The sequence below is a fragment of the Kogia breviceps genome, chromosome 5 (assembly GCF_026419965.1).
Source record: "Kogia breviceps isolate mKogBre1 chromosome 5, mKogBre1 haplotype 1, whole genome shotgun sequence".
Taxonomy (NCBI): domain Eukaryota; kingdom Metazoa; phylum Chordata; class Mammalia; order Artiodactyla; family Physeteridae; genus Kogia; species Kogia breviceps.
This window is the reverse complement of record NC_081314.1, coordinates 19,901,952-19,915,050: the sequence shown is the minus strand read 5'-3', so window position 1 is coordinate 19,915,050 and position 13,099 is coordinate 19,901,952. Positions and strand designations below refer to the sequence as shown.

Genomic DNA, 13,099 nt, shown 5'->3' with positions numbered 1-13,099 from the left:
TATAGTCTCATTAGTTGAAGTGTATCATCTAATTTTCACTCTGGAGTTCCTGTGAAATATACGATCATTAAGTGTTATAAAAAATAATTCCTAAAAAAATTTCCTATTACTGCTTAAATATACAATGGAATACTTACATAGAAATAGGCAAATACATTAAATTAAGCATGCATATTTTGGGGGCTTCCACTGTGCAAGCTAACAGTACTACTGGCCATCTTGCATACCCCTCTGAAATATTACTTATCAATATTCCTTTTCTAAGAGAATAATCAAACAATTCCCAATCTCCTTGAAGTTACATGGCATCTTTGTATTATAGACTGCCATCTAAGAAACATCTTCTATTTCCTGCCCGTTAGACTAGTTTTGGGTTCACCACAACTGCCACCTCATTTCTGTTAAGGCAACTATGCTATATTTCAGTGAGTAATAAAATCATAAAATTTTAAAATCAATCATTAAAAAGAATATTAACATCCCAAAGAGATGAGTGAATTAATCTTTTAAATCAAATATGGAATGATATTTTCAAAGAAGACGTGAGGAAAGTTTCTTTTACTTTTCTGCATTCAAAAATGTTCAGATGCAGGCTTTTCTACTAAAGGGGTGGATTTGAAAACCATGTAGCTCTAATTCAACTGATATTATGTTTTAGAACTATGTTCTAAAACCAGTTAAACTCAATTTTTTTCCCCATGAAAACAGTTTTGCTTAATGTAGAAACTGGTAAAGAATCCCACCTACAATTCAGAACTTCTGAATAAAGATTTGGCAACCTGAAAAACAAGCACCTGAGTATAACTGGTCCTTACTGTCATTCAATACAGCAGCTGTCTGCTAGCCTAAATCAAGCTCTGCTTTCCTTTTTTTTTAAACATCATTTGAGAAAAATAAACATCAAAAACAAAAAAAGCGGGCTTCCCTGGTGGCGCAGTGGTTGGGAGTCCGCCTGCCGATGCAGGGGACACGGGTTCGTGCCCCGATCCGTGAGGATCCCGCATGCCGCGGAGCGGCTGGGCCCGTGAGCCATGGCCGCTGGGCCTGCGCGTCCGGAGCCTGTGCTCCGCAGCAGGAGAGGCCACGGCAGTGAGAGGCCCGCATACCGGGGGGGACAAAAAAAAAAAAAAAAAAAAGCAACCCCTCCTTCCCCCAAAGGAAGTCCAGGTTCTCTTTAGGTAACTATGAGAGCTATGTAAGTTGCCTGGCGTATTTGTATTGCTTTACTTGGAATTTTAACTTCTTGACATTAATGTTAGAGAAGTTTTATTTTATTATCACAGCTCTGGAAGAACAGACTAGGCCTAGTTTCCCACTGCTATACAAGCTGAACCCTCAGGGCTCTGTGTCTAAGAATCAGGATTTATTCCTCCCACCTCCACCCATTCTCCAAAAGGCCCCATGCCTCTGGCTGGGAAAGACCGTGGCAACAAGTTTCCATCCACTATTAACCTTTGCAGCTGCTCCACAAAGCAGAAAACATCCTTCGCATCATCACTCATATCTGTTCTGCCCATCTCACAAGTGCCAGATAAGCTTTTTTTTTCTTTTCAGAGAGTAGTTGATTTTAAATTAAGTTAAAACAAGGTATTTTGAAGATATGCATAATGAAAGACCTTCACTTACAGGAACAAAGTTTAAAGACTATATATGTAACTTGTTCATTCACATCAAGTGAGCACATTTCATGAAAACACTTGGTATGCAGAAAGGTACAATATATCAAATAGCTAACCTAACTCCTGAAAAAGAAAAAAAAAATTTAAATTAAAAGACTATAATAACAAGAGAGGGTTCCTCCCTTAACAAATTATTTCAAGGATTTTAAATTGGAAGATTAGTTTTTCAATAAGGAAATCTTAGGTAATTTCAATTACTGAGTGTAGTGGATTGAATGGTGGACCCAAAGATATGTCCACATTCTATTCCCCGAAACCTATAGATATTACCTTATATGACAAAAGATGTGATTAAGTTAAGGACCTTGAGAGTAGAAACATATCCTGGATTATGAGATAAATCCTAAATGCAATCATATGTTTCACTGTAAGAGAGAGGTAGAGGGAGTTTCGAGAGACAGACACATGGAGAAGGTGATACGAACATGGAGCAGAGAGATGCAGCCACAAGCCAAGGAGTGCCAAGAGCCACCAGAAGCTGGGAGAGGCAAGGACGGTTTCTCTCTTAAGGTCTCTGGAGGGAGCACAGCCCTGCCTACACCCTGATTTCAAACATGTGGCTTCCAGAGTTCAACTGTGAGAGAATAAGCCTCTGCTGTTTTACCACCACGGTTGTTGCAATCTGTTACGGCAGCCACAGGACACTAATACACTGAGGGAAATTGTGTATTAAAAGAGTAGTCCTTGGGCTTCCCTGGTGGCGCAGTGGTTGAGAATCCGCCTGCCGATGCAGGGGACACGGGTTTGTGCCCCGGTCTGGAAAGATCCCACATGCCGCAGAGCGGCTGGGCCCGTGAGCCATGGCCGCTAAGCCTGCACGTCTGGAGCCTGTGCTCCGCAACGGAAGAGGCCACAACAGTGAGAGGCCCGAGTACTGCCAAAAAAAAAAAAAAAAAAAAATAGTCGTCCTTAACCCACACAAACTTAGTAAAAGGGAAACCCTATATTATAAATAAGATGTATCACTGAGACACAAGATATAATGATATGGTAAGCCCAATTTTTATAGCTGAAACCTTGAAGCAAATTACTCTATAAAATTTTACATGTAACACTAACAGATACTGAGTGATACAGGGGGACTTTATAAGCAGAAGTTTTATCTAATCTCTAAATATTCAGCTATAATAATAAAGTGCATTACGCAAGAGAAATAAGGAAATAAGGGAAATAAATTAGTTTTCCAAATCAAACTAAAAAGTGGCAGAAATTAAAAACAATTAAAATGCCTACAAAATACACGCGAGTAACTGTGGCTTCTGAAACTATACAACACTAAGTTTAAAGGATCCCACTACATTATCTGCTTGAATAGACAGAACCACCCAGAAACTGACAAAAAGGAAGACAGTGACATCTGGGGAACTGTAAATTACACAGGCCATAAAACTTGGAAGAGGTCATTTGAAAAAAAGAAAACAATAAATCTTTACTATCTGACAGTCACCTGGTCATTCTGAGACTTAAAAAACCTAACTTCAATATCATCACCTTTAAAACTGGGATAGTATCTACCTATCTCATAGTGTTAATAGCCCCCTCACAGGTTATCATGAGGATGAAATGAGATTACACACAGTGATGGGCCATGGTTTGGGTCACAGCTTATCTCCACAAACTAGCTGACAGTTAGAAAGCTAACTAAACTTGCTTTCTGAATAAAAAATGTCAGGGAACACTTATCAGATTTAAAAAGTTGAAAAACATTTTAAAAGCATTTGGAGCCTCCTCCATTCTGCTGATATCTGGTGATCCCAGCACTTACCACATCACTAGCACTGGAGAACTCGTTATTAACCAGACTTTCAAGAGCCATCCACCGAACCGGCCTGTTTTCGTTGTCCCCCAGACAATGATAGTCCATAGGGAACAAGTCTCTGGAGAGGGCATTGTCTGTGATCTTAACTTGAAGTGTGTCATCAATGCTGAAAAGTAGACATGAACATCAAATACAATTGAATACTGAAAAAATATGGACCACAATCACTCATAAATACAACACAGTTCCCACTGTGACTCCTGGAGAGAACCCAAATTCAGGGAACACTAAATATCAAATGACAGTGACAAGCTCATGGCACCTACACACAGTTCCTAGCAGCCAGGTCTTTGTGGATGACTTCCCTTCTGGCCAGATAGCTCATTCCACAGGCAATCTGAATAGCCATGTGGACCAGGTCTTGTTGAGAAATTGCCTGTGGTAACAGAAAATGACAATGTTTGCAGTTAGCACAAAAACTTTGATGGTAGTTATTTTATTCCACAATCTTACTCCATCCCCAAATACACCTAAACACTAAGTTTTAAAAAGCTACTTCTTGACCAAGAACATGTTCCCATAGCTTCCTATACTTATACCTACTACAGTCCTTATGATTCTGTACTGTAATTTACCATTTACTTCACTCTCATCTGTTAGGTGTATCTCCCCAACATCCAGTATATACAGTAGCAGCTCAATAAACATCTGTTCAATGAATGCTGAATTCTAAGGGTAATATTTCAAATGTTTATTATTCAATAACTTGTTCTTTTCTTTTACAATATTAAGCTTTTATTAGGAGGTTATCCCCCGGGGACCATTTTCAAACTAATGCTAGTTTACAGCTCTCTCTGATGTGCTCCTCTAGAGCTAGTGTGCCAGGACTGTAGGTTGAGGAATGAAATTCTTCCCCAGGTGATGCTGGTGGGCTATGGCTGCCAACCACTTGCTGGAAACCCTGGCTACCAAATTATCACCCACAATCTACACCTCCAGCTACCACCAGGTTTTTTATTTTTTTTGTACAACATGGACCAAATGGCTCTGTAAGATCTATTTCCATTCCTAGAAGGGAGATCTAGTACAAGTACCTTCAAAGAGTTATGAGGAAAATGACTGAGATGGTGTCACAGAGGGTTTGAGGTGATTATGAATAATACACAATGGTTATACACGGAAAACCTTCAGCAACAGCAAAGTGTAAGCCTCAAGACAGGAATCACAAACCATCTCCCTCTAAATCAACAGGTTAGCAATATCTTCTGGTTCAACTTGAGTTTCTTTTTACAGACTTCTAAACAGTTTATATATAGGAATGCTAACATCTACCCTCAAAGATATTATTAGAAGCTACTGGTAAATAATTGGTATTTGGGCAAATATTTCTCACCTGTGGATTATTGGCCTCTACTAATTTGCACTGTCGTAAAAACAATTTAAGATTCCCCCAATTCATGTAAGGCAATATCACCATGGGCTTTTCTCCTTCTTCTATACAGACATGGGTAATAGGAAGAAGATTTCTATAAAATAATAAGAAATCAGGAGAAACACAAGTGAAATCTGAAACTTCAGGGGGTTATTTTTAATAAAAAGTAATAAAATAAAGATGACCTAAAACAAAACAAGAAAATCTGAAATTTACTTAAAAACATATAACCATTAAAAATGTAAAATTATAAATGCTCTTTTAGACTAGACTTTAATGTTTTCCACATATCCACTTTCTTGATAGGGAAAAATTATAAACTCAGAAGTTGTTTCCTGTGGACCAGATTCTCTTAAGACACTCTAGCCACACTAAATCTCTACTCTAAAGGATAATCAAAGGGACCTAAAAAATGACTTGATCATGAGCATATGATAACAGCCCATTTGGTTCATTATCACGCTTAAAAAAAAAAAAAAAAAGGGCCCCAATGCAAGTCTGCAGAAAAGAATACGATAATCAAGAGCTTCAAACTGTCACAAAAAGCCAAGAAGTTCTTAGCAGGTCACATGGGATTTCTAAATCCTAAATTTACCATTTACTGTCTGTGTGACCATCTCTCTTGGCCTTAGTTTCCATACCTCTTAACATGGGGATCCCACCAGCCATACAATGTTGCTGTGATATACAAATAAGGCCAAGCATGCGGTAAAAGAAAATCTTGTTCTTTTTAAAATCTCCATGGCACCCATAAATACTTTCATCCTATTGCCTAATGACACCTATTCCACTGGTACCTGGAAATAACTGTTAATTTTTCCCAAGGCTATGTAACTTTTTACATAATTACCTCATTTCCCCCACTAAGCTGAAAATTCCTAGATGGCAAAAACTAAAGTGAACTCCTTTTTTACACCCAATGCTTTGTATTCTGTGCCACAGAAATAAGCATTTAATAAATATTTGATAAGTAACACCAAACAACAACCTGAAAAACATTCCTCCTCCTTGGAAAATTCTGCCTCTAAGGATATTAATAAGGAAATTATTAAACATATGAAATCTATATGAACAAGGACAGTTAATGCAGTATTACTAGTAAAAGCTGCAAACAAGATTGTCCGAAAGGAAGGAAGTACAGCCAAATAATAGGATAGTATATAACAAATAGTCACAAAGGGATGTTACAAGAATATGAGTAAAAGCTTACTTATAGGAAAGCAAGATACAAAATTCACATATGTTTGCAGGATAATTACAAATATGGTGGCAAATACAACTCTGCACAGAAGTATGCCAAGAGTTGTTGTTTTTGAGTTGTGAGACTTTAGATCATTTCTACCTTGCGTTTCTGTATTTCCTAAATTGTCTCAATTGAGTATGTATCTCTTTTAAAACCACAGTCACACAATTCTGGCCTAACAGTGCAGAAGTGAAAGCTGTGGGCCCCCCTCCTGCTGTGCAGTAGTTACTAACAGGGAAAGCACTGACCCTGAGGAGCCGGGAAAATGAGGACTCAGAGGTCAGTAAACCTGTATGTGGCAAGTTCTCCGTAAGGCTTCTGCTTGCATTACAGCCCAAGAGTGGCAGTGATGATTGGTCCCACTTTACAGGAGAGGGAATCCATGAAGAGGGTAAGGGGTAAGGTAACCTACCAAGGACAAACAGCAAGCACATAGAGGAAAAAATTCAAATCTTCATCTGATTCTAAAAACCTTGTGTTTTCCACTGGATCACTGGACATTCCCTCCCAGGGGAGCAAGACAGAGCCTCTTTTCACACCAAGTCCCACACACACTAAAATGACTACAGCAGGAGGATGGAGGGAGGGGGAAGGGGAGGAAGGCAGTCAAAGGTACAAACTTCCAGTTATAAGTAAGTACTAGGGATGTACCGTACAACCTGACGACTACAGTTAACACTGCTGTGTGATATACAGGACAGTGGGTAAGAGAGTAAATCCTAAGAGCTCTCATCACAAGGGGAAAATTTTCTTTCTTCTTTCTTTCCCTTTTATTGTATCTATATGAGAAGATGGATGTTAGCTGAACCTACGATGGTAATCATTTCACAATATATGTAAATCAAGCCATCATGCTGTATGTTTTAAACTTATACGTGAGGTATGTCAATTATTTCTCAATAAAAGTGGGAAAAAAATGACTACAGCAGGTGTGCACTCAGGTCTAACTGAACCTACCTGCCCAATCTCTTTAACCCTCCCAAAATTACTTCTCTGCACCTTTCCTCATGACTGAAATTCACTGAGCAAAGTTAAAGGAATCTGACTCAAACACAGGAAGTTTGCTGGATGAGATCAAATCATTTATTCTATCACCAGAGGATTAAAAGCCCTCTGGGAGAAGTAACAAGCTGCATGAAAATGTTTCCAAGAACAAATGGCTGCTCTTCATTCTGCCCAGTTTATAAAGGAAAGGAAGATAAAGAGGAAGATCTGGGATCTATAAGAAGAGTGGATGAGGCAGAAGCAGGTGCCATAGAGCAAAGGCAGGTTCTGCAGGGACTTGAGGCAAGAACTGGTCCAGTTCTCAGTCTTGCCAAGCCGTGCCTGCAGAGTGAGAGCCATGAGTCATTCAGCAAAGTGCCCGTCATCAGGCACACTCGGGCCAATGGGGAGTCAGAGTACAAGCAGAAGTAGCTTGAGTACTTTTTATAAAGCATGTCTGATGGAATTTAAATAGATCGACAGCTATCTTTTATTTATACAGCTATTTTAAATTATAATAAAAATTATTCTCAAAAATTCCAGTGGAAAAAGGAATGAAAAGAAAGAATTTCAAGATGCTTTAAAATATTTCAACACTTTAAAACTCTTAATCATGGAATGTTAAAACATGAAGTAAACATGATGAATTACATACCAAAACTATTTTTTAAAAAAGGTAAAATCAGAAACCAGGTGTCATTTCTTGCTGAGTGTATTGAGTTTGCTTGATAAATTATATAATATGATCACTGAAAATCATTATTTCATTTTTAACCCTCATGCCTAGCAGTGTTCCAAGTGCAAAATGGGCACTTAATGAATGAGAACGTATGCATACACAGAGCCATGAACAGTCTAGACATCAGGGGTCAAAAGAAATGTGTTATAGGCCCTAGCCCCCTTAAAAATGAAATTAATTGCTACAGTGAGTAGAAAGAACCATATACTTTCTACATATTGACAATGTGCTTTGCTTGGAGTCCTGGTATCACTTTAGGATGAGGAAGAACAACTAACCAGGATCAAACCATAACCTGCCTTTAGAAGACATTCCCTAATCACTGAATGTACAGTAACAAATAACCCTAATTCAGTAAGTCATCCCATTCCACCACCTAAGGGTATCCTGGGGCTACTAATTCATCCTAGTTGGATGCTGGAAAATCCTATAGCTTAAAGCTGCCTGAGAAAATGCTGCAAATGCTTGGCTTGCTCTGAACATTTTTCAGCCAAAGCACCTCTGGGCTACTGTGGATATAAAACTGCTTCTTGTGAAAACTCCTGGCTTTGTCTGTATTTATCCCTGCCACCCACTTCTGTGCTGATGTGGTACAGACCTTTCGTCAAGGTAAGAATACTGGCTAAGTACCTAAGTACTAGGTTAACATTACATACTAGTATTAAACACTCTGGTTCTTCCCGCTAGGGTCAGCATAATAAATCAAGTACTCCCAACATTGTCAAAAAGGACATTCCCAATTGATCATTACCCAGTTCTTGCTTTGTTACTCAGAAGAAACAAAATGTGTTTTTTTTTTTTTTTTTTAGAAAATATAGTCTAAAGGGTAAGTTATCTATCCATTCCTCTGCAAATGAGTTCTATCCTTGGATTGAATCAGTAAATCAGGTCAATGGAAGGTAACATTCTTAAATCACATGACTTTAACCCTTCAGGACATCTTTAGTCCCTCATTACTGTGTGGTCAATTTTTTTCAAAGGTCTCTGGCTTTTTTATTTTCAATGAAACTAAAAAGTATATCTGTGCATTATCTTAATCAATGTCCCAAGTATATAATAAAGCTAATGACATCTGTCTCAGAATGTGAAACCAGAAAGTTTTCTCTACAAGAAACATGTACATTTCCTTCCCTTCTAATATTGAGATGTATCAAACTTTAATGTTTCCTTCAGCCTTCCTTGCCCAGAAGCTAAGAGTTGTTTTATGTTCAATCCCTTAATGTTGGCTTATTTGTTTTCTTTTCCACCATCACAATGCCAAAAAACTCAATTTCATTTTCATTACCATTTTATTGATCTTACTATAGCTGCCTTCTTTTTAGGTTCTCAAATTCTTTTGACTATGAACCAAAGTATAAATAAAATTCAAAAATAAAACTCTGCATAGTCATCTTATTTTCTGGCAGAACTCAAGTAACTGCTCAAAGTACACAGAAATTACAATGCATAATGCCTTTTGCACACATCACTTTCTATCTTTTTTTTCCTGGAAGTCCATAAATATCTTCCAACAATGATGGTCACCATTCCATTTTTTAAACATACGTGATCAAATTTTCAGTAGGCACACAAATTAAGCTGACTCTGTATAGTGCTTTAAAACAACAACAAAAATCTTGCCCAAACATTGATACTGCACATTGTGATACTATAATTACGCCCTTTATGGCTCAGAAGATAGAATCTCTTGTTATAGCTCTGTGAAAGCTTTTAAAAAAAGTTCTTCATATACAGAACTGTAAGTATTTTTTAAGAATCATACTGCAGGGCTTCCCTGGTGGCACAGTGGTTAAGAGTCCGCCTGCCGACGCAGGGGATATGGGTTCGTGCCCCGGTCTGGGAAGATCCCACATGCCGCGGAGCGGCTGGGTCCGTGAGCCGTGGCCACTGAGCCTGCGCTCCGCGATGGGAGAGGCCACAACAGTGAGAGGCCCACGTACCGCAAAAAAAAAAAAAAAAAAAAAAAAAGAATCATACTGCAAACTAATGATAAGAGACTGGTTAAATAAAATGTGGTGCATCCATTCAATGAACTACTGTGTAGTCTTTTTAAATGTGGATGTGAATTTATAGTTACTTACATGAAAAGTTAGATATATTGTTTTGCCATATCAAGAAGTATGTTAACCTTGTTAAAGATAATGGTGTTGTGATTATATAGAAAAATGTCCTCAACTTTTTGGAAAATGCATGCTGGAAATGCATTGGAAGTGCTGAGATATCCAATTTAGTTTAAAATATTTCCACACTTGCAAATATCTATACCTACCTAAATAGATGACAGATACATAAACATGCACAGCAAAAATGGCAAATGTTAACCACCAATGAATTCAGGAGGTGGGCTTACTAGTGTTTATTATTCTTTTCTTTGGTACTCTACATGTTCAACATTTCATAACAAATATTTTTTTAGCATATGTGTATCATTATCCTACTTTTTTAAAGGAAAGATGCACATAAATATAAACTCTTTCCTGAAAGCTCAGCTATAATTATCCAGATGTGGGCTTACACACTCTTCTTTATATTTTACTGTGTTTTCAAATTTTGTGCAATGAGCATGCATTTCACTTTTATATTCAGGAAAAAATAAATTAAGCTATTCCAGAAACGCTTTCTATTAAGAGCACATTACAACACTCTTAAAAATGTAGCATACAATGCTACCATGCTTAACACTTAAATGCTGGGTGGTTTCTCCTCTCACCTGTGATGAAGACCTCGTAGCTTACAACTTTCAGTGAGCATCATTGTCACCTGAATTTCAGAAGCTTGATCTACATAAAGAAAAAGACACTGTCATATATATAGTATGATAATATTATACATATGACATCAATATTTTCTGGTATTAGTAAGTAACTATCTCAGACTCTATGGTAAATTTCATTAAAAGTTACAGGCAAATCTAAATAGGTCTAGCCTAAAATTCTATTGTAGTAGGTAGAGTCTCACTGACAAGGTCAACATTTACAGATGCCATTAAGGATAAGTTTGACTACATAAAAATCAGAAATTAAGTAAGGTTCCAGAAACAAAGCAGACAGAGTAATAACAGACTGGAAAAATATCTGTAACACATAAGGCATATAAAGGGCTGATTTCATCCTTTCCCTGCTTCTTTAAAGAACTCATACGATAAGAAAAAAAAATTGAAAAAGAGGCAAAGGATATAAACATACAGTTTACTAAAAAAACAACACAAATGACCAGCAAAATTTAAAAAATGACTTTCTGCCTCATTCCTCAGTAAAGAAATGCAAATTAAACTAGGAGATGCCATTTTCCTCATCAGACTGGAAGAGACAAAAAAGTCAGCTACCTGTCAGTCTGGGCAAGAGTGTGAGGAAACAGGCTCATCAACAGTATCTTGGGTAGGTGGCGGAAACAACATCTAACAAAATTTTTAATACCTTTTACCATCATCAATCCCACTGCTAAGAGTCTACTCACAAAAGCTCATCTATATATAACATAACAAGAATACTGTTCAATTATAACAACAAAAAAACTCAAAACAACCAATGACTAAAGTGCCCATCACAGAGAACTAGTTAAATTAGCACATAAGAATAATATGCAGCTACCTTAAGAAAAAAAAGTCAGATTTACATGTACTGACAGAGGAAAATCTGCAAGACATGTTAAATTTTAAAAGCAAGGTGAAAAACTGTGTTTGTGCAATCAGTTATATTTAAAAATCAAATTTATTTGGAAAATTAGATATATTTGGCTGTGTTTTTCTTCTTACTCACAGAGGGAATCATAAGAAATTGTTTACAGTGGTTACTTTTAGAGATGTGAGAATTTACATTTTGCACCTTTCTGTCCTGTTTAAACTTTCTAACCTTACAAACATAAAATTAGAAAAAATGACCACAGGAGTTCTGACTGGAGATTGTGGTGCATTTTATTGTTTTCTTCTTCTTACCTCTATGTGATTAAACAAACAAAAAGAACTACTATTATATTGGTAGTAGAGAAAGATTTAATTTTCATATAATAGCCCAAATTAACATGATTATTCCATTTTATTTTTAGCTTCTGAACTCATGGTTTTTGGTCCCGGTAACAAACAGAGCTAAAATTGGCTTTTAGTTCAATGTTTTTGAAATAAAACATGATAATGCAATTTACCAATATCTTTAGTCTGAACCTTCAAAAGAATTTGAAGCCATTAAATATTTGCACAAATCTACAAGGATGTCTCCTCTTATAGGGACCACTATTTTAATAAGTATAGAGGATTTTCTCCCCTGTCTGAAAAGAACATTTCCATTAAGTGAATAGTATATTTTCATAATAAAATTGAAAATGAGTTTTAATTTTTTTAAAAATGGTTTTTAAATATCAAAAACAAAATTAACAGTATGCCCTTAAAAATACTTTCAAAGAAGCCAATAATAGATTTGTATGTCAACAATTTAAAAAAATAGTAATAATAATTTATAGATCTTCTGATCAATGCAGTAAGAGGGAAAAGAAGATAGAAAGATGGGCAAAGCCAAGATCCACCTCCCAGCCCTACCTAGTAAAATGCTAGACCAACAGTAAAATCCAGACCACTAAACTCAGGCACCATGATTATACACTCATTCATTTAAAGTGGAGCTGTCAAAGCTGAGAAATAGTAAATTTCATTTACTTCCAAGACTAACCCGTGGAATCACTCCCTCTCTCACTACATGATATTACTGTTCCCTTTCCAGACAGCTTCACTTAGTTAAAACTTTTGTAGGAATACAAAATGTGTAGACATAAAGCCAAGGACTTGGAATACTTGCTACTTCTTTGAAAAAGCACTTTACCTCAATGTCTGCTGAAATAAACTCTAGTTGTTTAAAAACTGCTTAAAATTTAGGAACATTTAGTAAATGGCAGAATATGCCTTTTGACTCCTTCTGTAATCTAAATAACTGTTAATAAAATTATGGCCAGAACTATTCGGGGGCTGGAAGGATCTTTTTAGAACTGAAAACTAGTAATAGTTGGAGGTCTGTACCCATTTGGTAAGAGTTTACCTTCTTGTCAACTGGTACAGAGATCCAAGTAAAATGAAAGGTAATTTTAGGATGTGTCATTTTTTGCATAATTTTTTAAGTTTTTAACTTTGATAAGCATGTTCTATTAAGCAAGGGACACTTGAGCTGGATAATGAGCTAAGGAAACTTTGGAGAAAAAATAATTTTATACATTTAGTAAGAAAAAATCATTTTCCTGGACTCCTTACCCAGTCTGGTTCTAGTCTTATAATTTTAAA

At 36.7% G+C, this 13,099-nt stretch overlaps 1 protein-coding gene across 2 annotated transcripts in view; it reads right to left on the bottom strand.

The window, feature by feature from the left end:
• The window catches only part of RYK (receptor like tyrosine kinase), a 91,934-nt gene that overhangs the window by 17,588 nt on the left and 61,247 nt on the right, over nucleotides 1-13,099 (bottom strand). For both annotated transcript variants that reach the window (XM_059064160.2, XM_059064161.2), the window contains exons 10-13: nucleotides 10,547-10,616; nucleotides 4,832-4,964; nucleotides 3,765-3,874; nucleotides 3,445-3,604 (exon numbers count right to left, since the gene is read on the bottom strand). In XM_059064160.2, the coding sequence (XP_058920143.1) occupies nucleotides 3,445-3,604; nucleotides 3,765-3,874; nucleotides 4,832-4,964; nucleotides 10,547-10,616 (473 nt within the window). The remainder of the gene's footprint in view (nucleotides 1-3,444; nucleotides 3,605-3,764; nucleotides 3,875-4,831; nucleotides 4,965-10,546; nucleotides 10,617-13,099) is intronic.